At 39.8% G+C, this 24,891-nt stretch overlaps 1 protein-coding gene across 6 annotated transcripts; it reads right to left on the reverse strand.

The window, feature by feature from the left end:
- Positions 1 to 13,211: 13,211 nt before the first annotated feature.
- On the reverse strand, positions 13,212 to 24,548 carry LOC107773563 (uncharacterized). Of its 6 annotated transcripts, none has more exons than XR_012704059.1 (4): positions 24,411 to 24,548; positions 23,765 to 23,823; positions 23,561 to 23,603; positions 20,215 to 20,269 (listed from the first exon to the last, which is right to left on the reverse strand). XR_012704059.1 is itself a non-coding variant. In XM_075241374.1 (3 exons), exon 1 carries the CDS (start codon positions 18,869 to 18,871, stop codon positions 17,633 to 17,635), a length of 1,239 nt encoding a protein of 412 aa, XP_075097475.1. In that variant the 5' UTR covers positions 18,872 to 19,923; the 3' UTR covers positions 13,212 to 13,435; positions 14,752 to 14,811; positions 15,509 to 17,632. The 6 variants fall into 6 exon arrangements, 1 of the variants encoding a protein (XP_075097475.1); XR_012704058.1 differs by lacking the exon at positions 20,215 to 20,269 and adding an exon at positions 20,311 to 20,876; XR_012704062.1 differs by lacking the exons at positions 20,215 to 20,269; positions 23,561 to 23,603 and adding an exon at positions 13,212 to 13,435.
- Between the last annotated feature and the right edge of the window lie 343 nt (positions 24,549 to 24,891).

Here is a 24,891-nt window from a genome sequence, read left to right on the forward strand (position 1 = left end):
AGATCATTGGTCTATATTAGATAGACTAATGAAATATTTGAGAGGAACCATGAATTATGGTATCATATATAGTGGATTTCTTTCTACCTTAGAAGGGTACAGTGATGCAAACTGGATCTCTGATTCAGATGAGACAAAATTCACTAGTGGTTATGTATTCACCTTTGGTGGTGGTGCAATATCGTGGAAATCAGCTAAACAGACGATCATTGCTAGATCAACTATGGAATCAGAGTTTTAGCTCTGGAGTTAGCTAGTTCTGAGGCTGAGTGGCTAAGAAACTTCTTAGCTAAATATCCTTTTAATAAATGACGTATCGCCTTCTGTGTCTATACATTGAGATTGTTAAGCGGCAATAGCGCTATAGCAAAGAATAAATCTTATAATTGTAAAAGTAGACACATGAAATTGAGACATGCTATCATAAAACAGCTGTTGAGAAATGGAATAATTTTCATTGACTATGAGAAGTCAGAGATAAATTTGGCCGATCCTCTAACTAAACCTGTGGGAAGAAATTAATTCTTCAAACCTCAAAAGAGATGGGGTTAAGGCCGACATGTTGTCAATAGAGATGGTAACCCAACCTATGTGATTGGAGATCCCATGAAGTAGGTTCATATGTGTAATAACAAGTCGATATTGGCACTGAAGCACTGAAAGAGAGTGCTTGACTGCTACTAATTGAGAGGTTGAGTTATAACTCTTAATGAAATTCATAATCCTTATGGATAGTGTATTTAAAAGCAGTATACACTTGATGAATTCACCTATATGAGAGTGGAGTGGGCCTCTCCTATGAGATTTTGACATAGTCTCTAGAGCTTTCATGAATAACCAGGCACGCCCATGGCCTATTGGGCGCAAAATCGCGTTGAACAGCAAAATTACAGAGGGTCAAAATGTGATTGATAAAATTTCTGAATTACAATAAGAATTATTGGTTCATAGAAATATTATATTCCACCAGTGATTCTATGAGTTAAATTTTATTGGTCTAAGTTTGGTTTATAGTCCAGAAGACACCAAACCTATTACATTTGGACCATGCAAATCCCGTGTAATGACCCAACCGGTCATTTTAACTTTTAGAACCCCATTTCGTAAAATAAAACTTTTTGTAGGTGCTTGTAATGATTTATGACTTGCGGGGATGGTTGGTTCGGGATTTGGAAGTGTTTGAGGTGAAACCGAAACACTTGGTTCCTTAAGTTGGCCTTAAAGTGCTAATTTTGACTTCGGTCAACATTTTGAGAAAATAACCCCGGAATAGAATTTTGATGATTCCAACATCTCCGTATGGTAATTTTGGACTTAGGAGCGTGATCGAAATTTTATTTGGAAGTCCGTAGTGAAATTACGCTTGAAATGGCTAAAATAGGAATTTAAAGTTTGAAAGTTTGACCGGGGAGTTGACTTTTTGATACCGGAGTCGAAATCCAGTTCCAAAAATTTTCATAGCTCCATTATGTAATTTATGACTTGTGTGTAAAATTTGAGGTCAATCGGAGTTGATTTGATAGGTTCCGACATCGAATGTAGAAGTTAAAATTCTAAGTTTCATTAAGCTTGAATTGGAGCATGATTCGTGATTTTAGCATTGTTTGATGTGATTTGAGGTTTCAAATAAGTTCGTATGATATTTTAGGACTTGTTGGTATATTTGGTTGAGGTCCCGAGGGCCTCGGGTGAGTTTCGGATGGTTAACAGATCAAAAATTTAAGTTAAAAAGCTGCTGCAATTTTTCCTCTTCTGTTGGACATTCTGGGCTGTGATCGAGCCCAGATATCGAGCCAGATATTGAGCCCAGATATCGAGCCTAGGGTTGACGAGGTACAGGCTCGAGCTAGTGTATCGAAGCCATGATAGAAGGTCCAACTCGAGGGCCATGATCGAAGGTCCAGCTCGAGGGCCATGATCGAAGGCAAGGCTCGAGGGCTAGGTGAGACTCAAGATTGAGGGTCACAATCAAAGGCTCAAGATCGATGCAATGATTGAGGCTATGATCGAAGGCCCAACCTCGATACCCTGATCGAGTCCATGACTGAGGTCCAGGCTCGAGCCTGTGATCGAAGCCGCGATCGAAGGCAAGGCTCGAGGGCATGATCGAAGGTATGGCTCGAGGGCTAGGATCGAGGCCCAACCCTCGATGCCCTGATCGAAAGCACAACCTCGATGCCCTGATCGAAGGCACATGTTCGATGCTGCGATCGAGGACCAGTTTCGAAGGCTGCTGGGCAGTTTTATAAAAAGAGGGCATTCGTCCCATTTGCCATTTTTGACGAACTTGAGCTTGAGCAGAGACGACTTTTGGCAGATTTTCAAGGGAAAAATATTGGGGTAAGTGATTCTAACTCGGATTTGGTCTACATATACAAGTGTATCATTGTTTTTCACAATTTAATTAGTGTTTTGAGATTTGAGATTTGGAAAAGTTTAGAAATCTCATAGAAACGAAATTTTGAGATTTCGATATTGATTCGGAGTCGGAATTGAGTGAAACTGGTATGGTTGGACTCGTAATTGAATGGGTTGTCGGATTTTATAACTTTTGTCAGATTCCGAGATGTGGGCTCCGTGGTCGAATTTTTAATTAATTTCGGGATTTTTATTAAAAATATAGTATTTTCTTATAGAATTTATTTCCTATAATTTTTAGTGATTGTATCGAATTATTTTAGCTAGATTCGAGCCAGACGGAGTTGGATAATCGTGGAAAAGGCAAAATTGTGGATTAAATTGGAGCAAGACGAGGTAAGTCTCTTGTCTAATCTTGTGAGGTAGAAATTACCTCATAGGTGATTAAAATAAAATAATTGTTGCTAATTGTGGGGGGGCTACGTATGCATGAGGTGATGAGAGTCCGTGCATAGCTACTATTAATGCTAAAGTCCGGGTAGTTTAGGACTCAAAGCATGCCTTACTTGTGTAAATTGTATTCTTTGATTTATTTATATTAATTGATATCTATATGAATATATTGTAAATTATTAGATAAAGATATTAAAGGATGGAAATCTCATAGGCTTGATTGTCTGTTTAAATCAATTAATTATTAAAAGAAATTGTTCTCCTCCTAAATTCATCTTATAATGAATATACTCTCCTTCCGGAGGCACATAAGAAAATGTCCTCCTTTCTTGTGGAGCGGGCCGAATGCCTCGGCAGGATAGATGCATCTATGGATCGCGCCGCACGTCCCTCGGCAGTGTACACGACACTCTGGATCGGGCCATACATCCTCGGCAGAAATCGTGCTTAATAATAATAATTATACAATACTTTAATAATTTATTTTGAAAAATTCTTGGAATTTAATGAATTATTATTCTTGCTTGTTTCGGAACTAATTGTTACTCCTGTAAAGGAGATTTAATTGATAAATTGGAATTTATTTGAATTGAAGGAATTTAATTAATATATTGAGAATTGTTACATTTGAAGGAATTTGATTATTTCCGTTGATTAAATAAATTATTTGAAAATTCTGTAAATCATGCTGATTTGAATATCCTAATTTTATTTCAATTATTATTGACCCATAGTGAGTGTCAAAGTCGGCCATCTCGTCTCTACCACTTCGAGATTAGGCTTGATACTTACTGGGTACACGTTTTTTACGTACTCATACTACACTTGCTGTACTTTTTGTACAGGATCTAGGACAGGTACTAGTGGAGGACCTATCATCACATACCCACGTCATCCCGAGGCATAGTTGTGAGCTGCCTTTCTGAGCCGTTCTGCAGCTACCCGTGTCTCTTCTTATATTTATATTCTGTCTATTTCATTTCAGACAGTATTTGGAGTTTGGTATAATCTACTAGATGCTCATGCACTTGTGACACCGGGTCTTGGCACACACATTGGTAGAAATTGGTATTTGTTTTTTTTTATTTTATATAAAAGTTTAACCAATGTACGTTTGACTTATTAGTTGGCTTGCCTAGCTGTAGTGTTGGGCGCCATCACGACCTATAGGTGAAATTGGATCGTGACAACATGGTATCAGAGCACTATGTTCACGTAGGTCTCACAAGTTATGAGCAGACCTAATAGAGTCTTACGGATCGGTACAGAGACGTCTGTACTTATCTTTGAGAGGCTATATGGTGTTAGGAAACTACCTTTCTTCATATTCCATCGTGCAATTGATATAGTACTAAATATCCTTCTCTTATTCTCTCACAGATGGTGAGAACACGCTCTAATGAGATTCCAGACCAGGGAAGAGCTACTCCCCCAATTGCTAGAGGCCGAGGCAGAGGCCGAGGGAGGGCTCGAGCCTGTGGTAGAGGGCGAGGACATCCCAGGACTATTCCAGTTATGCCGCCAGTGGATCCAGCAAAGAATCCCATTATTGAGGAGCAGGGTGAGGTGCCTGTGGTAGAGCCAGCTCCGGTGGACTTCACATCTACACCGGGATTTCAGGATGCCATGGGTCGTATGTTGCGATTCATGGACAATATGACTCAGGCCAGTTTATTTCTGGCAGACCCAGCCACATCTCAGGCGGGCGGGGGAGCACAAACCCCTACTGCGCAGGCTCATGGACAGGCAGCTGTTGTATATCAGACCCAGGGTGCACTACCCGTGGGTGGAGTTCAGCAAGTGGCAGCAGCTACACCTGAGCCTAGGCCAGCTGTAGCCGCCGATCCTCAGAAACTATTGGATAGATGGACTAGACTACATCTTCCTGTCTTCGGGGGTGAGCGACATGAGGATCCACAGGATTTCGTTGATCGTTGCAAGGATAGACTGTACAACATGAGGATATTATAATCCCATGAGGTTGATTTTGCTACTTTTCAGCTAGAGGGTAGAGCCCGTAGATGGTGGCAGTCTTATGCTCTTGGCAGACCAGCAGATTCTCCTCCCATGACTTGGGACAGGTTCACCCGTATCTTCTTGGACAGGTATATTCCACCCTCTCAGAGGGAAGAGTTGCGGTTTCAGTTTGAGCAGCTCCAGCAAGGTCAGATGTCAGTGACTGATTATGAGGCGAGGTTTTCTGAATTATCTCTCTATGCACTAATGATACTCCCTACTGAGGCGGAGAGAGTGCGAAGGTTTGTAGCCGGTTTACATACTGGTATTCAGGCCACTATGGCTCGAGAGGTTGAGATGGGTACTTCTTATGAGCGAGTTCTGGAGATAGCCCGAAGGATTGAGGGTGTACGTCAATGGAGCCGAGAGCAGATTATGAGAGATAAGCAGTTCAGGTACTCTGGAGAGTTCAGAGGTGCTCCGTCCGGGGGCAGAGGTCAGCTCGTGAGGGGACAGTCCAGCAGACCCCCATATCCAGCACCACCACCTCCTCGAGGTGCTCCAGTGCGACCTTATCTCAGTGCTATCCCAGAGAGTTCTTACCGCCCACCAGCTATTTAGGGTCCTCCCAGTGGGTATTCAGGTCCCCAGGGCCAGACACTTAGTCAACAGCCCATCGCACCGAAGAGTTGTTACGAGTGCGGGGATCTCAGTCACATGCCGAGGTTTTGCCCCAGGCTTCCGGGTAGACCAGTACAGCAGGGTCAACAGCCTATGCTTACCGGACCAGTTGCTCCACCAGTAGTCCGACCACCCAGAGGTGGAGGACAGGTGGGTAGGGGCCGTCCTAGGGGTAGAGGTCAGCCAGGCGGAGGCCAGCCAGTTGGCGCTCCAGCTCGGTTCTATGCTTTTCCGGCTAGACCAGATGCAGAAGCCTCAGATGCTGTGATTACATGTATTATTTCTGTTTGTGGCAAAGATGCCTCAGTATTATTTGATCTAGGATCTACGTATTCATATGTGTCATCTCTATTTGCTCCATTCCTGGGTGTTTCTCGTGAGTCCTTGAGTACTCCTGTATATGTGTCCACTCCTGTGGGAGATTCTATTGTTGTAAACCGGATCTACCGGTCCTGTATTATTACATTCTGTGGTTATGAAACTAGAGCAGATCTTCTATTACTTGAGATGACCGATTTTGAAATTATTCTGGGCATGGACTGGTTATCTCCATATCATGCTATTCTAGATTGTCATGCCAAGACTGTTACCTTGGCTATTCCAGCATTGCCTAAGCTGGAGTGGAAGGGTTCGCCTGTTAGTTCATTTAATCGAGTTATTTCTTTTATAAAGGCTCAACATATGGTTGAGAAGGGTTGTTTGGCTTATCTAGCCTATGTTCGGGATATTACTACAGAGACTCCGGCTATTGATTCAGTGCCTATAGTTCGGGAGTTCCCTGATGTATTCCCGTCAGATCTTCCAGGTATGCCACATGATCGTGATATTGATTTTTGTACTGACTTGGCTTCAGATACCCAGCCTATATCTATCCCACCGTATCGCATGGCTCCGAAAGAATTGAAAGAACAGCTTGAAGAGTTACTAGCCAAAGGGTTTGTCAGACCGAGTGTATCGCCTTGGGGTGCACCAGTATTATTTGTGAAAAAGAAGGATGGAACAATGCGGATGTGTATTGATTATCGCCAATTGAATAAAGTCACTATTAAGAACAAGTACCCGTTGCCGCGTATTGATGATCTATTTGACCAGTTGCAGGGTGCTAGGGTATTCTCTAACATCGATTTGAGTTTGGGGTACCATCAGTTGAAGATTCGGGATTCGGATGTTCCGAAGACTGCTTTCTATACTAGATATGGTCATTATGAGTTTTTGGTAATGTCTTTTAGTTTAACTAATGCCCCAGCAGCGTTTATGGATCTTATGAACAGGGTATTCATGCCATATATTGATTTGTTTGTCATTGTCTTCATTGATAACATATTAGTCTATTCGCGCAGTAAGGAGGAACATGAGCAGCATATGAGATTAGTGCTTCAGACATTGCGGGAATAAAAGCTATATGCTAAGTTCTCTAAATATGATTTCTGGCTTGAGTCTGTAACATTTTTGGGACATATCGTATCGGGTGAAGGTATTAAAGTTGATCCCAAAAAGATTGAGGCAGTTCAGAATTGGCATCGTCCCACTTCGACGATTGAGATCAGGAGTTTTTTGGGTTTGGCAGGTTATTATCGTCAGTTCGTGGAAGGTTTTTCATCTATTGCAGCACTTTTGATCAAATTAACCCAGAAGGGTGCTCCATTCCGATGGTCCGATGATTGTAAGGTGAGCTTTCAGAAGCTCAAGACATCATTGACTACAACACCAGTGTTAGTGTTGCCTTCCGGTTCGGGGAAGTATACAGTGTATTGCGATGCTTCGCGCGTTGATTTAGGTTGTATATTGATGCAGGAAGGGCAAGTTATTGCATATGCTTCACGTCAACTGAAGCCCCACGAAAAGAATTATCCGGTAAATGATCTGGAGTTAGCTCCGATTGTTCACGCTCTTAAGATATGGAGGCATTATCTTTATGGGGTGTCTTGTGAAGTTTACACTGATCATCGCAGTTTGCAGCATTTGTTCAAGCAGAGGGATCTAAATTTGAGGCAGCGCAGATGGCTGGAGTTACTAAAAGATTATGATATTACTATCTTGTATCATCCGGGCAAAGCAAATATGGTTGCAGATGCCTTGAGCAGAAAGGTGGAGAGTATGGGTAGTTTGGCTTTCATTTCAGCAGAGGAAAGGCCATTAGCCTCAGATATTCAGTCCTTAGCTAACAGACTTGTGAGGCTGGACATTTCAGAGCCCAGCCGAGTTCTTGCATGTGTTGTGGCCCAATCTTCACTATTGGAACAGATCAAGGCTCGCCAGTATGATGACCCACACCTGGTGGTTCTTCGTGTAACGGTACTACAAGGTGGTTCCAAGGAAGTCACTATTGGTGCAGATGGTGTTTTACGACTCCAGGATCGTCTGTGTGTTCCTAATATGGATGAACTGAGGAAAAAGATCCTGGAGGAGGCACATAGTTCTCGATATTCTATTCATCCAGGTGCTACGAAGATGTATCGTGACTTGAGGCAGCATTATTGGTGGCGGCGAATGAAAAAGGACATAGTTGAGTATGTAGCTCGGTGTCTAAATTGCCAGCAAGTTAAATATGAGCACCAGAGGCCAGGTGGCCTACTTTAGCAGATGACCATACCAAAGTGGAAATGGGAACGAATTACTATGGATTTTGTAATTGGGTTGCCGCGGACCTTGAGGAAGTTTGATGCAGTTTGGGTGATTGTTGACAGGTTGACTAAGTCGGCACATTTTATTCCTGTTGTGACTACGTATACTTCAGAGAGGTTGGCCCAGATTTATATTCAGGAGATAGTTCGGTTGCACGGTGTGCCAGTTTCCATCATATCAGATAGAGGTCCTCAGTTTACTTCACATTTCTGGAGAGCAGTACAGAGTGAGTTGGGGACCCGTGTAGAGCTTAGCACAGCCTTTCATCCGCAGACTGATGGACAGTCAGAGAGGACAATTCAGATTTTGGAGGATATGCTCAGGGCATGTGTGATTGACTTTGGAGGTCAGTGGGATCGTTTCCTGCCTTTGGCCGAGTTTGCTTATAACAACAGTTACCAATCCAACATCGAGATGGCTCCATTTGAGGCTTTATATGGTCAGCGATGTCGTTCACCTATCGGATGGTTTGAGCCAGGTGAGGCTAAGTTATATGGTACTAATTTGGTAATAGATGCCTTGGAAAAGGTAAAGTTGATTCAGGAGTGACTTCATACAGCACAGTCCAGACAAAAGAGTTACGCGGATCAGAAAGCGCGTGATATATCATTTATGGTAGGTGAAAAAGTTCTCTTGAAGGTTTCGCCGATGAAGGGAATTATGAGATTCGAGAAGAAGGGCAAGTTGAGCCCAAGGTTTATAGGCCCATTTGAGGTGTTGAAATGAGTTGGGGAGGTTGCTTATGAGCTTGCATTGCCTCCCAGCCTATCGGGAGTTCATCCGGTTTTTCACGTATCTATGCTCCGGAAGTATCATGCCGACCTATCACATATGTTAGACTTCAGCACAGTTCAGCTAGATAATAGCTTGGGTTATGAAGAGGAGCCAATTGCCATTGTTGATAAACATGTTCGCCAGTTGAGATCCAAGAGGATTTCTACAGTAAAAGTCCAGTGGAGTGGCCAACCAGTCGAGGAAGCGACTTGGGAGACCGAGGAAAACATGCGGAGCAGATATCCAGACTTATTCAGCACTTCAGGTATAATTCTAAACTCGTTCGAGGACGAACGTTTGTTTAAGAGGTGGAGAATGTAATGACCTAATCGGCCATTTTAACTTTTAGAACCCCGTTCCCTAAAATAAAACTTTCCGTAGGTGCTTGTAATGATTTATGACTTGCGGGGATGGTTGGTTCGGGATTTGAAAGTGTTTGAGGTGAAACCGGAACACTTGGTTCCTTAAGTTGGCCTTAAAGTGCTAAGTTTGACTTCGGTCAACATTTTGAGAAAACCACCCCGGAATAGAATTTTGATGATTCCAACAGCTCCGTATGGTGATTTTGGACTTAGGAGCATGATCGGAATTTTATTTGGAAGTCCGTAGTGAAATTAGGCTTGAAATGGCTAAAATAGGAATTTAAAGATTGAAAGTTTGACCGGGGAGCTGACTTTTTGATACCGGAGTCGGAATCCAGTTCCGAAAATTTTTATAGCTCCATTATATAATTTATGATTTGTGTGTAAAATTTGAGGTCAATCGGAGTTGATTTGATAGGTTCCGACATCGAATGTAGAAGTTGAAAATTCTAAGTTTCATTAAGCTTGAATTGGAGCATGATTCGTGATTTTAGCGTTGTTTGATGTGATTTGAGGTTTCAAATAAGTTCGTATGATGTTTTAGGACTTGTTGGTATATTTGGTTGAGGTCCCGAGGGCCTCGGGTGAGTTTCGGATGGTTAACAGATCAAATATTTGAGTTAAAAAGCTACTGCAATTTTTCCGCTTCTGTTGGACATTCTAGGCTGTGATCGAGCCCAGATATCGAGCCAGATAACGAGCCTAGGGTTGATGAGGTACAAACTCAAGCTAGTGTATCGAAGCCATGATCGAAGGTCCAACTCGAGGGCCATGATCGAAGGTCCAGCTCGAGGGCCATGATCGAAGGCAAGGCTCGAGGGCCAGGATCGAGACCCAAGATTGAGGGTCACAATCGAAGGCTCAAGCTCGATGCAATTATTGAGGCTATGATCGAAGGCCCAACCTCGATACCCTGATCGAGGCCATGACCGAGGTCCAGGCTCGAGCCTGTGATCAAAGCCGCGATCGAAGGCAAGGCTCGAGGGCATGATCGAAGGTATGGCTCGAGGGCTAGGATCGAGGCCCAACCCTCGATGCCCTGATCGAAGGCACAACCTCGATGCCCTGATCGAAGGCACATGTTCAATGCCGCGATCGAGGCCCAGTTCGAGGACCAGTTTCGAAGGCTGCTGGGTAGTTTTATAAAAAGAGGGCATTCGTCCCATTTGCCTTTTTTGACGAACTTGAGCTTGAGCAGAGACGACTTTTGGCAGATTTTCAAGGGAAAAATATTGGGGTAAGTGATTCTAACTCTGATTTGGTCTACATATACAAGTGTATCATTGTTTTTCACAATTTAATTAGTGTTTTGAGATTTGAGATTTGGAAAAGTTTAGAAATCTCATAGAAACGAAAATTTGAGATTTTGGTATCGATTCGGAGTCGGAATTGAGTGAAACTGGTATGGTTGGACTCGTAATTGAATGGGTTGTCGGATTTCATAACTTTTGTCGGATTCTGAGATGTGGGTCCCGCGGGCGAATTTTTAATTAATTTCGGGATTTTTATTAAAAATGTAGTATTTCCTTATAGAATTTATTTCCTATAATTTTTAGTGATTGTATCGAATTATTTTGGCTAGATTCGAGCTAGACGGAATTGGATAATCATGGAAAAGGCAAAATTATGGATTAAATTGGAGCAAGACGAGGTAAGTCTCTTGTCTAATCTTGTGAGGGAAAAATTACCTCATAGGTGATTAAAATTAAATAATTGTTGCTAATTGTGGAGGGAGGGGGGGAGGGGGGCTATGTATACACGAGGTGACGAGAGTCCGTGCGTAGCTACTATTAATGCCAAAGTCCAGGTAGTTTAGGACTCAAAGCATGCCTTACTTGTGTAAATTGTATTCTTTGATTTATTTATATTAATTGATATCTATATGAATATATTATAAATTGTTAGATAAAGATATTAAAGGATGGAAATCTCATAGGCTTGACTGTCTGTTTAAATCAATTAATTATTAAAATAAATTGTTCTCCTCCCAAATTCATCTTATAATGAATATACTCTCCTTCCGGAGGCACATAAGAAAATGTCCTCCTTTCTTGTGGAGCGGACCGAATGCCTCGGCAGGATAGATGCATCTATGGATCGTGCCACACGTCCCTCGGCAGTGTACACGACACTCTGGATCGGGCCGTACGTCCTCGGCAGAAATCGTGCTTAATAATAATAATTACACAATATTTTAATAATTTATTTCAGCTTGTGAAGCTAAGTAATAAATTAAAAAATCCTTGAAATTTAATGAATTATTATTCTTGCTTGTTTCGGAACTAATTGTTACTCCTGTAAAGGAGATTTAATTGATAAATTGGAATTTATTTGAATTGAAGGAATTTAATTAATATATTGAGAATTGCTACATTTGAAGGAATTTGATTATTTTCGCTGATTAAATAAATTATTTATAAATTCTGTAAATCATGCTGATTTGAATATCCTAATTTTATTTCAATTATTATTGACCCATAGTGAGTGTCAAAGTCGGCCATCTCGTCTCTACCACTTCGAGATTAGGCTTGATACTTACTGGGTACACGTTGTTTACGTACTCATACTATACTTGCTGCACTTTTTGTGCAGGATCTGGGACAGGTACTAGTGGAGGACCTATCATCACATACCCACGTCATCCCGAGGCATAGTGGTGAGCTGCCTTTCTGAGCCGTTCTGCAGCTACCAGTGTCTCTTCTTATATTTATATTCTATCTATTTCATTTCAGACAGTATTTGGAGTTTTGTATAATCTACTAGATGCTCATGCACTTGTGACACCGGGTCTTGGTACACACATTGGTAGAAATTGGTATTTTATAATTTTTTTTGAATAAAAGTTTAACCAATATACGTTTGACTTATTAGTTGGCTTGCCTAGCTGTAGTGTTGGGCGCCATCACGACCTATATGTGAAATTGGGTCGTGACATCCCGCAAGTTATTAATTCTTCATCCTTTACCGATAAATTTTTGAAAATATATGGGGATTGTGGAGTATTTTCAAAAAATGGACAAATGTCCTTCCATGTGGCATTCTTGCATGAGAAATTAAAGACAAGTGGTGTACACTTGTCATGCTCTAAGTTTCACTTAAAGGCTATAAATAGACCTTCAAAATGGCCATCAATCATCAGCAAATTCATTTGCCTCTTTCTTTCCTCTTCAGTTTTCTTTCTTTCCTCCTTAAAATATTTGTAGTGTACTTTGTTTGTTCTCTCTTTTAATAGGTGGATTTATTATTAATATTTTGCTGATTCCTCTATCCTCTAAATAAATAGAGATGGGGTTGTTTAATCCTGTAAAAATATTTCATATTGCTGAAATAGTTTCTTAAGATAGTGTCCAGCACGACTCAAGTCAATTCGTGTATTTCTGCTCAAAAATATTATTGCAGTATTATTATCGTTATTTTTCTGTGTCATTTCCCTACATTGAGGTGGTAAGTAGTGACACATGCATGATTTTTCACTACTAGAAATTACGCTTATGGCAACCCTTCCAAAACCGTGGCAATAGATACACTAACCGTCCCTATAGGGCTATTGGGACATATTTGGATGCATTCCGGGATTTAGCGTTACAATAGGTCTACTGGAATGATTATTTGTAACAGTTTCAAAACCGTCTCCATATAGAGGTATTGTAACGGTTATGGAACTACTACCATTGTTCTATCTATGGGAATGATTTTCTTCTCTGTTGGGGCGGTTATAAACTGTTGTGGTATAATTATACCAGCGATTTTTTAAGTCTATTGCAACGGTTTTCATGATGTATTGCAACGATTTTTGTGATATATTGAAATAATTATCAGCACCCTATTACAACGGATATTGTAACATATTGCCACAGTTATCAGGGGCTCAACTTATTATTTGCTACGTCTTTTGGAACGGTTATATTCTATATTGCAACAATTCACAATTATAATTTCTGATATTTATGGAAGCAAAATGAGGAATATTTTCTTATGCAATGAAATTGTTTACACCATAACTTATATAAATCACGAAATAAAATTAAAATATCCAACTAGTATTATCTATATACAAAAAATATGAATACATTGTTTGATCAATAATTCAAAAGTCAAAATAGATGAGTTTGCATACAAAAAGTTCTAAACTAAAATATCCTTGAACATGATAATAGAAAGTCTAACAACGATCAACAACACTCAAGTAAGGTCTTCGTCACTGCTTTCATCCGCAATCGCTGCACCTACAAAATCAGAAATAATTAAACAAATAATTTAAGAGAATTGAATCATAAAGTAATTGAATGACCAATTTGAAAACTCGAAAATTTTCTAACCGTCTAAATTCTTAAATTTTTCGGCGGAGTTTCCTTTGTAAATACGACTATCCCAAAATTTTTAACTTACTCAAAACATCATTTGTAGATACGACTATTCCAAAATTTTTAACCTGCTCAAAACATGATACAATTTCTATGCAGAACCTAAGATCCTTCCACAAATCAGAAATATATGCTAAAATGCTTATTATGAACCTAAAATGCTTCCACAAATCTCGTTTCATGAGCAAAAAGAATTCTATGTTGTCATAATGCCCTTTCAGCCATTAATTGAGTTTGATATAAGCTGCAATCACCCAAAACAAGAAAACTTAAAATAAATAAAAGGATAGTGATAGGTTTAGGCCTTTACCCTTCTACTCCCAATGGAATCTTTGAACAATAATAAACCAATAAGAATCCAAGAAAGCAACTGTAGTTTTTTTCTTTCTTTATATTCACTGCTCATCTTATTAAAGGAATCGCTTTTCAATCTCTTGCATATGTAAATGGATCTATCAAGGTCTCTCAACTTTCGCTTCCCCTCTCTTACTCGTATTTTTTAGCAAAAGAACAATCCCACTTTATTTCATTCTCCTAAAAAAGACACCTTAAAATAAAAGGTAGAGTTGTATCATTTGAGAAAAACATTAATACTTTAAAAGCAACATATTCTCAAAATTATATGAATTTCATTGTTGTGAAATTTAACAGTCACCAAAACCATCACATAAACGGGCTACGTAAGGCAAATCTTACCGACAGCAAACATTTTAACAAATAGTGGCTATTAGATTTAGCAAGAACAGTAAATATTTTTGTCACGCCCCAAACCTAGGAGCGAGACAAGCATCTGGTGCCTCACCTAACCTGGCGTACCAAATTACGACTAAGGGACTCTGAACATATAATGTCATACTTTGGCCATGGGGACACCTTGCAAGACAATTTGCGAAGCAAAATATAAAACTGAATGGAAACTAGCGCTAACTAAACATCAATATAAAGCTAGGCCGACAAGGCCGTCATAGCTACTACAGCTGACAAACCATCAAATATACATACCAGGCATACAAACCCAACATACTGCACTAACTAACAGGATATGTCTACAAGCCTCTACTGATAGATATATTATAATCGGAACAGGGCCCCGACCTACCCATATTATATATATAAATACATACATAAGATGCACACAAAAACATAGACCCGATAACTCCGAAGAATGTGGAGCTTACCGATCAGGCTAAACTCTGAAAACACCTACTGAGGAGATCTACTCGTCTGTCTATCTGAACCTGCATGCATGAAATGCAGCGTCCCCGGAAAAGGGACGTCAGTACGAAATAATGTACCGAGTATGTAAGGCAATAACATAACTGAAAATCGAAACTGAACTGATAATATAATAACTGGAAGTAACTGGGAGTCAAAGATGATCTGGAGATATACTTACATGCTGATAGTGACTAAACTCCTTCAATATAGTAAGTAAAATAAATGTCCGACCCTATAAGGCTCGGTACGTATAAATGCTCGGCCGTAGTAGGCTCGCTCATAGGCACTCGGCCATACTGGGCTCTGTATCTCGGCCATCCTGGGCTTGCTCCTAGGCGCTCGGCCACAGTAGGCTTGGTATATATAACTTACCATCTGATCAGAGGTTGCCCAATAGGGGCCTGCCCACTGATTATAGCTCGATGGTGGTGAAAATAGTGTAATACTTGTATATATATATATATATATATATATATATATATATATATATATATATATATATATATATATATATATATATAGACCCTCTGCTCTCTTGACTGAATAAAGACAAAACTAAACTGAATATGAAGTCTCGATAAGGAATAATATTGTAACTTATGAGACTAGAATAATGTAAATAAATTCATGAATACGAACTTCTCTTTATGTCTCATTATTAACACATGTAGCTAGGAGATCATGCCAAAATGGAGGAAGGGCTTAGCCTTAACATACCTTATCACAATCTTTCCAATCACCAAGTTGAACTCACCTCTTCGCACCTTAATCTACAAGAATGATAATAATACTATCGTTAAGTTACGAAAGTTACAACTATCGCACAACGAACGACAAACTTATTTTGTATTAAAACGGGCAGCATCTCCCCTATAATCCTTACTTCCTCCAAATTCAAGATACCACCAACAATACAAGAACAGAACAATGACAACATATATACATCATTTTTCAGCCCTATATACACCATCAAATACTACAAAATAGCCCAACACACCCCAATCTCTTCATACACAAAACGACCACCGTAGTAGTGTCAAACGACCCAAAAATGTTATGACGAACGACCAGCCAACCACCCTACATTTATATGGTGTTTATACACCCCCTTCCTCCTCTAAAACTCCACAAAACAGTAGTAAAACACGCAGCCCAACAGCAACACAAAACAGTCCACAAAACAGTCCGCTATAAGTGAATAACTCGAACTCACGGCTTCCGATCACCGTCCCGTGAGTTCTCACAAGTATAGAACGACTTACCATGAATTTATAGAAGAAAAACTGGATGAAAGAGAGCAGTAAACTCACCTTATTTGTTGGATAACTCAGCTCATATCTTGGTTCTTCAAACTCTAGGTTTTACCTCCAATTAGAACTTGAAAGGGAGAGAAAATCAATTAGGGTTTGTGGGAAATTTTTGGGAGGATTCTTTGCAGAGCTTATGTCTAGTTATTATGCTCTATTTTAAGTCTAATATATGAAGAAAATAGGCCTTTAAAAGGCCTCTTTGGACGACCCGAAATGGCCCATTTTTGGGCTTTCATTTAAGCAAGTAGGTGACACACCTACTTGTCACCTAGCAGCTTGTGCAGTATCGCAAAAATGCCCATATCTCACTACTCCGATGTTTTATTGACAAACGGTTTAATGCATTGGAAAATAGACTCATAGATCTTTAATTTGATGGATGGAACACCCCATAACTCTAAGTATATTGGGAGAAAATTGCATTTACATTTGACCCAAAGTTTCAGTAAAACTTATGAGTGTAACTTGTGATGACTTTCATCGACTTTTGTTCCCGAACTCTGACCTGGTGGTACCCCGACCTCAAATCTATCTTTGAAAAGCATCTAGCCCCCTGCAACTGATCAAACAAGTCATCGATCCTTGGAAGTGGATACTTATTCTTAATAGTTACCTTGTTCAACTGCCTATAATCGATACACATCCTAAGCGAGCCGTCTTTCTTCCGCACAAATAGTACTGGTGCACCCCAAGGTGAGGTACTGGGCTTGATGTAACCTTTCTCCAGCAAATCTTTTAACTGCTCCTTCAACTCCTTCAATTCGCCAGGTGATATTGGTTGAGTTCCTGGAAGCAAATCGATGCTAAAATCAATCTCTCGCTCTGCAGGAATACCTGGAAGCTCATCTGGAAACACATCCGCATACTCTTTGACTACGGGAATAGACTGAAGTGTAGGTATCTCAGCATCTGCATCTCTAACTCGCACAATATGATAAATGCACCCTTTTGCGATCATTTTCCTCGCCTTCAGATAGGAAATAAACCTACCTCTGGGTGTTGGTGTATTACCTACCCATTCAAGGACTGGCTCACCCGAAAAATGAAATCTGGCTGCCTTTGCTCGGCAATCAACTGTGGCATAGCAAGCTGCCAACCAGTCCATGCCCATGATAGCATCAAAATCCATCATCTCTAGCTCAACTAGGTCAGCTGAGGTCTGACGACTACAAATTGTCACCGTACAACCTCGGTAAACCCGTCTAGCAATAATCAATTCTCCGACCGGTGTACATACCGCAAAAGGATCACTTAGTATTTCAGGCACTATACCAAACTTCCTCGCGACAAATGGGGTAATATACGATAAAGTAGATCCTGGGTCTATCAAAGCATAAGCATCGTGAGAGCAAATGGTTAATATACCTGTCACAACGTCTGGTGAAGACTCCTGGTCCTGTCGACCCGCTAAAGCATAGATACGGTTCTGATTACCACTTGAACTGGAACCTCTACCTCTGCCCCGACCTCTACCAGCCGAAGACTGAGACTCGCGCCCTGAAGGATGCACTGACATAGATGATCCTGTTGCTTAACTTGATGGTTGTGCCATTCCCCTCGAATATCTATTTGGGCAATCTCGCATCATATGCCCTGGACGCCCACATGTATAACAAGCATCAGAACCTGCTCGGCATTGGCCCAAGTATCCTCTACCACAGATGTCACACCGTGGAGGAAATGACCATGTCTGCGCAGATCCTCGTTGTCGCTGCAAACCCGACGCCCGTGAGCTCTCACCTGGTCCTGACTGAGTATAACGGTCATACCTGTAACCCTGTAACTGAGGTGGCGGAGGCCTAGGTGGCCGTCCGAAGTACTGGGTCCTATAACTACCCTGATATTGCTCCTGAGACCTGGGAAATCTCATCCTCTTACGTTGCCCTTGCTCAGCCCTCTCTGTACCCTGCTGCCGACGCCTACCCCTTTCTATATTCTGGGCGAATGCCTGAATCCGGGAGATATCCATACTATCCTGCAATGCAGCGGTGGCACATGCCTCGGTTAACTCTGGGGCTAACCCTGCTATAAACCTGTGAATCCTGTCCCGCATAGTAGTAACTATGGATGGTGCATATCTGGCCAATGAGTCAAAACGGAGACTATACTCTCGAACACTCATATTACCCTGCTTGAGGGCTAGAAACTGATCGACTCGAGCCTGTCGGATCTCCCGTGGTAAGTACTGGTCAAGGAAGGCATCTGAAAAATTCTCCCAAATAGCTGGAGGTGCATCACGTCCCCTGGACCTCTCCCATCCCTCGTACCAAAGGATGGCTATATCTCGGAGTCGAAAAGCTGCTAGCTCAACTGCCTCTTTCTCCGTGGCATCCATAACACGAAAGATCCTGTGAAGCTGATCTATGAAATCTTGTGGGTCCTCCCTCTGATCTGTCCCCATGAACTCTGGGGGACTCAAAGCAATAAACTCTCGGACCCTTGAATTCCCAGACCCCTCAGAAGTTCCTGCACTAGCTGATGCCCTAGCCTGTTGCTGGGTAGCTACCAACTGTGTCAACAAATGCACCGCACTCCTCAAGTCCTGATCTAATGGAAGTGGAGGGGGAACTGGATGTGCGATTTCCCTAGGAATCTCCGTAGTTGGTGGAGGAGCCGGTAATGGCTGAGTAGGGGTCTCACCTTGAGCCTCAGACTGGGCCCCATCTACTGGGGGTACCCTGCTGGTCCCCTCACCTGCTGCTGTATCTCTCCTCTGGCTAGCCGTAGTCTTCCTAGTCACCGTCATCTGTGCATGCAAATACCAACACATAAGTTTAATTCAAATTTCCTATAACTCAGTTCTATGGCACGATTTAGATTTCAAAGAAAGGTAACCAACTCCTAAATGCCCTGTAGTTCCCTGCTTATATAATGTGGTGCACAACATATCTATAAACAAGACCCTACTAGACACGGCTTGTAGACTCCCTAGGACAGAACTGCTCTGATACCAAGTTTGTCACGCCCTGAACCTAGGAGCGAGACAAGCACCTGGTGCCTCACCTAACCTGGCGTACCAAATTGCGACCAAGGGACTCTGAACATATAATGTCATACTTTGGCTATGGGGCCACCTTGCAATACAATTTGCGAAGCAAAATATAAAACTGAATGGAAACTAGCGCTAACTAAACATCAATATAAAGCTAGGCCGACAAGGCCGTCATAGCTACTACAGCTGACAAACCATCAAATATACATACCAGGCATACAAACCCAACATACTGCACTAACCAATAGGATATGTCTACAAGCCTCTACTGATAGATATATTGTGATCGGAACAGGACCTCGACCTACCCATATTATATATATAAATACATACATAAGATGCACACAAAAACCTAGACCCGATAACTCCGAAGGATGTGGAGCTTACCGATCAGGCTAAACTCTGGAAACACCTACTGAGGAGGTCTACTCGTCTGTCTATCTGAACCTACATGCATGAAATGCAGCGTCCCCGGAAAAGGGACGTCAGTATGAAATAATGTACCGAGTATGTAAGGCAATAACATAACTGAAAATTGAAACTGAACTGATAATATAATAACTGGAAGTAACTGGGAGTCAAATATGATCTGGAGATATACTTACCTGCTGATAGTGACTAAACTCCTTCAATATAGTAAGTAAAATAAATGTCCGACCCTATAAGGCTCGGTACGTGTAAATACTCGGTCGTAGTAGGCTCGCTCATAGGCGCTCGGCCATACTGGGCTCTGTATCTCGGCCATCCTGGGCTTGCTCATAGGCGCTCGGCCACAGTAGGCTCGGTATATATAACTTACCATCTGATCAGAGGTTGCCCAATAGGGGCCTGCCCACCGATTATAGCTCGATGGTGGTGAAAATAGTGTAATACTGTATATATATATATATATATATATATATATATATATATATATATATATATATAGACCCTCTGCTCTCTTGACTGAATAAAGACAAAACTAAACTGAATATGAAGTCTCGATAAGGAATAATATTGTAACTTATGAGACTAGAATAATGTGAATAAATTCATGAATACGAACTTCTCTTTATGTCTCATTATTAACACATGTAGCTACGAGATCATGCCAAAATGAAGGAAGGGCTTAGCCTTAACATACCTTATCACAATCTTTCCAATCACCAAGTTGAACTCACCTCTTCGCACCTTAATCTACAAGAATGATAATAATACTATCGTTAAGTTACGAAAGTTACAACTATCGCACAACGAACGACAAACTTATTTTGTATTAAAACGGGCAGCATCTCCCCTATAATCCTTACTTCCTCCAAATTCAAGATAACACCAACAATACAAGAACAGAATAATGACAACATATATACATCATTTTCCAGCCCTATATACACCATCAAATACTACAAAACAGCCCAACACACCCCAATCTCTTCATACACAAAATGACCACCGTAGTAGTGTCAAACGACCCGAAAATGTTATGACGAACGACCAGCCAACCACCCTATATTTATATGGTGTTTATACACCCCCTTCCTCCTCCAAAACTCCACAAAACAGTAGTAAAACACGCAGCCCAACAGCAACACAAAACAGTCCACAAAACAGTCCGCTACAAGTGAATAACTCGAACTCACGGCTTCCGATCACCGTCCCGTGAGTTCTCACAAGTATAGAACGACTTACCATGAATTTATAGAAGAAAAACTGGATGAAAGAGAGCAGTAAACTCACCTTATTTGTTGGATAACTCAGCTCCTATCTTGGTTCTTCAAACTCTAGGTTTTACCTCCAATTAGAACTTGAAAGGGAGAGAAAATCAATTAGGGTTTGTGGGAAATTTTTGGGAGGATTCTTTACAGAGCTTATGTCTGGTTATTATGCTCTATTTTAAGTCTAATATATGAAGAAAATAGGCCTTTAAAATGCCTCTTTGGACGACCCGAAATGGCCCATTTTTGGGCTTTCATTTAAGCAAGTAGGTGACACACCTACTTGTCACCTAGCAGCTTGCGCAGTATCGCAAAAATGCCCATATCTCACTACTCCAATGTTTTATTGACAAACAGTTTAATGAATTGGAAAATAGACTCATAGATCTTTAATTTGATGGGTGGAACACCCCATAACTCTATGTATATTGGAAGAAAATTGCAGTTATATTTGACCCAAAGTTTCAGTAAAACTTATGAGTGTAACTTGTGATGACTTTCATCGACTTTTGTTCCACAACTCGCTTGATATTAAAACATAACACACGGATGTAATACGACTAATATAAATCATAACATAATCTCCTTAATCACCCTAGTCTCACCCCAAAGGTACATGTTATAACATTCCCAACTTGTCGACTTTCGACGAAACATTGATTTATTCAATTGCTTTAGCTTCTGAACTGTCCAACCCTCTTTGTACTTGTTGTTCATGATCTTCAATATTTGTAACCTCATAGGTAACATGATTAACTTACTTTATATACTTTTAAATATTATCTCATTTTTGGTCCTACATTAGTTTGCTTACGACGCATTTTTACGTACAAAAATATAGGATGTAACAATTTTTAAGTAAATGACATGTGCCACAACCTTATCAGTGTGTACCATAAAAAGTAATACAAATACTTGAATATTATGATCAGCAGAAGCATGTTAAGATGATCAGCAATATATGATTCTGATATCCAGGAAAAGAAAAGGCAACAATGATCCAGTTTCACTTATAACTAGCAACATGTATTCCGAAGTTGAACCTCCTTATGAAATTCAGAAGTTCTGTACTATGAACAACAGCCATTGACCTGGTTCTAATCTTAGTTTTGCCTGATAAGCAAGTGTCGGACAATTTGATATTTTGATCCCATTTAGTGAAAATGATACAGGTAATACTCCATTATCTCTACTTCTAAAGCTTCTATATATGATGGAACATTGGTACTAAATGACGCAGCGCAAATTAGCTTCCTAGCAGAGGAAAGTTGGTTATTTTTTACTAGTAATATTCTTAGTTTTGCCAGATAAGCAAGCGACGGACAGCTTGATCACATCTAGTTAAAATAATACAGGTAATCTCTGTGATCTCTACTTCTAAAGCTTCTATATATGATACTATTGAATGAAGTAGCTCAAATGAGCTGCCTAACAGAGGAAACTTGGTATACTTCAAAAAAACTCGAATCCAAAACTATATAGTGAACTTCTTTACAATTAAAATTAATTTTCCAGATCATTCTGCAAAGTAACTTAAATCATGAAAAATAAGAAAAAGAGGCCACGCAGCTAAGAGGCTATAAATTGAAAAAGAAGTAAATATTTACACGAGTAAATCTCCATAGTCAAGGCCTTACTAAATAATATCACCACTTATTTCTGTGCCCGGTAAGTAATATTTCACTAAATTGTTTACATCAGACTTAGTGTCAAACTATAAAATCTTATTTTTTGCAGTTTAGTCATATAAAGAACCTGTTAGAGAAATGCAACTGGATAGCCATTAACATCAACAGGTTGTCGACTTTTCTTACCATAAGTTCCTAAAGGCAGTATCCCTATTGTTTTCTATGTTCAGACAATTAAACCAGACCAAATGGTATGAAAAATAAATCCAAACATGCATTTGAACTAATTAAAACACAAAAAAAAAACTGATTTGAATATAACAGGTTATAGCCCATTTCCTAGTGGTTTCTAACATTCACATTAGTTTCTTAATTATCCCAACTAGACAGAGGACAGATATAGCATGCTTCAAGTATTGCAGATTGAATTATTCTAGATGTGTGATATGCTAAGTGTTCAACTCATTCTCAGTCGAATAAGCCAAAAAAAGTAAAGCATAATGAATGCAGATACATAAGAATATGCTTATTATCCCTTACGACATAATATCTAAGAGATTAAAGTCCTAACGACATGGCATCTAGGTGACATGTGTCCAAATATGTTCAAACACTAAATATCATGCATATAGAGATATTATTCGAAGTCCTTCAGGAAGGATTCATAAGAGACGTACCTGGTCATTATGTTGGCATAATTTCAATATAGTGCCGCATGGCACTTGGTATGGCCAATAATATTCAGAATGCGCAAATAGAGTAAAAGAAAATAAACAGGAGGACTAATCTATTCTAACACCACCTAACACGTAAAGGAATCATAATGCGTCATTCACGAAATTAACTAGTTGGAGAGCGGAATAACAATTTAATAAGAAGATTAGAAATCCAGTAACTTCAATAGCAACAAATAAGCCAAATACTCTCCGAAGTATACAGTAATTCGTGCCCGGTAAGTAATATTTATAGTCAAGGCCTTACTAACTAACATCACCACTTATTTCTATGCCCGGTAAGTAATATTTCACTACAATTTGTAAATCAGACTTAGTGTCAAACTCTAAAATCTTATTTTTTCCAGTCAAAGAGAGAACAAATAGGAAAAACATCAAACAAAATAAGAAGAAAAGCAAAGGACAACTTACAATTTAAAATATATAGATTTAACGCATCCATTATTCCAACATCCTAAACAGTGAAAGTAGCTAGGAATTATCAGATGTATAAGATAAGAAAGACAAATTGTTCTTTAAGAATTAAACTCATGCATCAGCAAACAGAAATATTATAGGATGAATTGAAGTAGTATACTAGCAATTGAAGTCAAGAGTTGATTCTGGAATAAGTACCTCTCGATTGGATCCTCGAGAATAACTTTGTCCCAAAAATGCACGATTAGCAAGTTTATCTACATACAAATTATCATATATTACAAACGAAATCAAAATGTTTGATAACAAAAGTTCCTAAACCATCTAAAATTTCAGCAATAATTCAAAAATCTTCTTAAGGTTTCAGGACAAAGATAGCATTAATATACCGGTGCAGTGTCGTACTTACGGAACAAACATAACAACCAAATATTTACTTCGTTAAAGATGGAATTTTCTCTGTACAATTTTCTTTGTGCTATGATAGATGTTTTTGAAAAATACGTACCTATACTAGTTTCCTATAGATTTCTGAAGGTGGTCAACTTTAGATTCAAGGTGAGAACTGAATCAAAAGCATATCATGAAATTATAAGAAGGGTCCAACCATCAACCATCAACCATCAATATTCAGTTGCTTATATCTTAATTATTGATATGACCAAATTCCCAATCTTAGGGAACACATTATAGTGTTGAGAGATGTTATTTTGCCTTCAGCATAATAATTTAGAAGCAGAACCAAAAGCAACAAACTTAAAGAAATTTGACAATACTCTTTGAAGTTTCTCATCTAAAGCCTATACACAAAGGAAAGAAAATAAATTTCTCTGATAGAGCTTACCTCAACAGACCTAGAAGCACGCTCGATTAAGGTGTGTCCAAAGGAGAAGACTCGTCGGAGATTGGGTTTTACGGAGGGATTGGGGTTGGAAAATATTAGGCCTTGAGTGTTGGCTTTCGATATTCTCTAACGCCTCATTTGTTTGCGCTTAATGAAAATCTAAATCTAAATTATTCAGATCTCGGACATTAAGTGCATTTATTTTTAAAGTCTGAATATTAATTATTTAGATCTTAATCGTTAAGTGTGTTTATTTTTTTTTTATTTCACAACCACTTAATGGATATGAATATGTCTGTATCATTAAGATCTATAACAGATACTTAATTTCATTAAGATGCTATCTTCCATATTTATTATTAACTGTCGCCACCGCCTACCATTATCAACTACCACCATGCCACCTAGCACAACCATACTTAACCACCACCACCATCATCTTTAATCATAGCTGCCACCATTGTCGACTATCACCACCCAC

The sequence above is a fragment of the Nicotiana tabacum genome, chromosome 20 (genome assembly GCF_000715075.1).
Source record: "Nicotiana tabacum cultivar K326 chromosome 20, ASM71507v2, whole genome shotgun sequence".
NCBI classification, from domain to species: Eukaryota; Viridiplantae; Streptophyta; class Magnoliopsida; order Solanales; family Solanaceae; genus Nicotiana; species Nicotiana tabacum.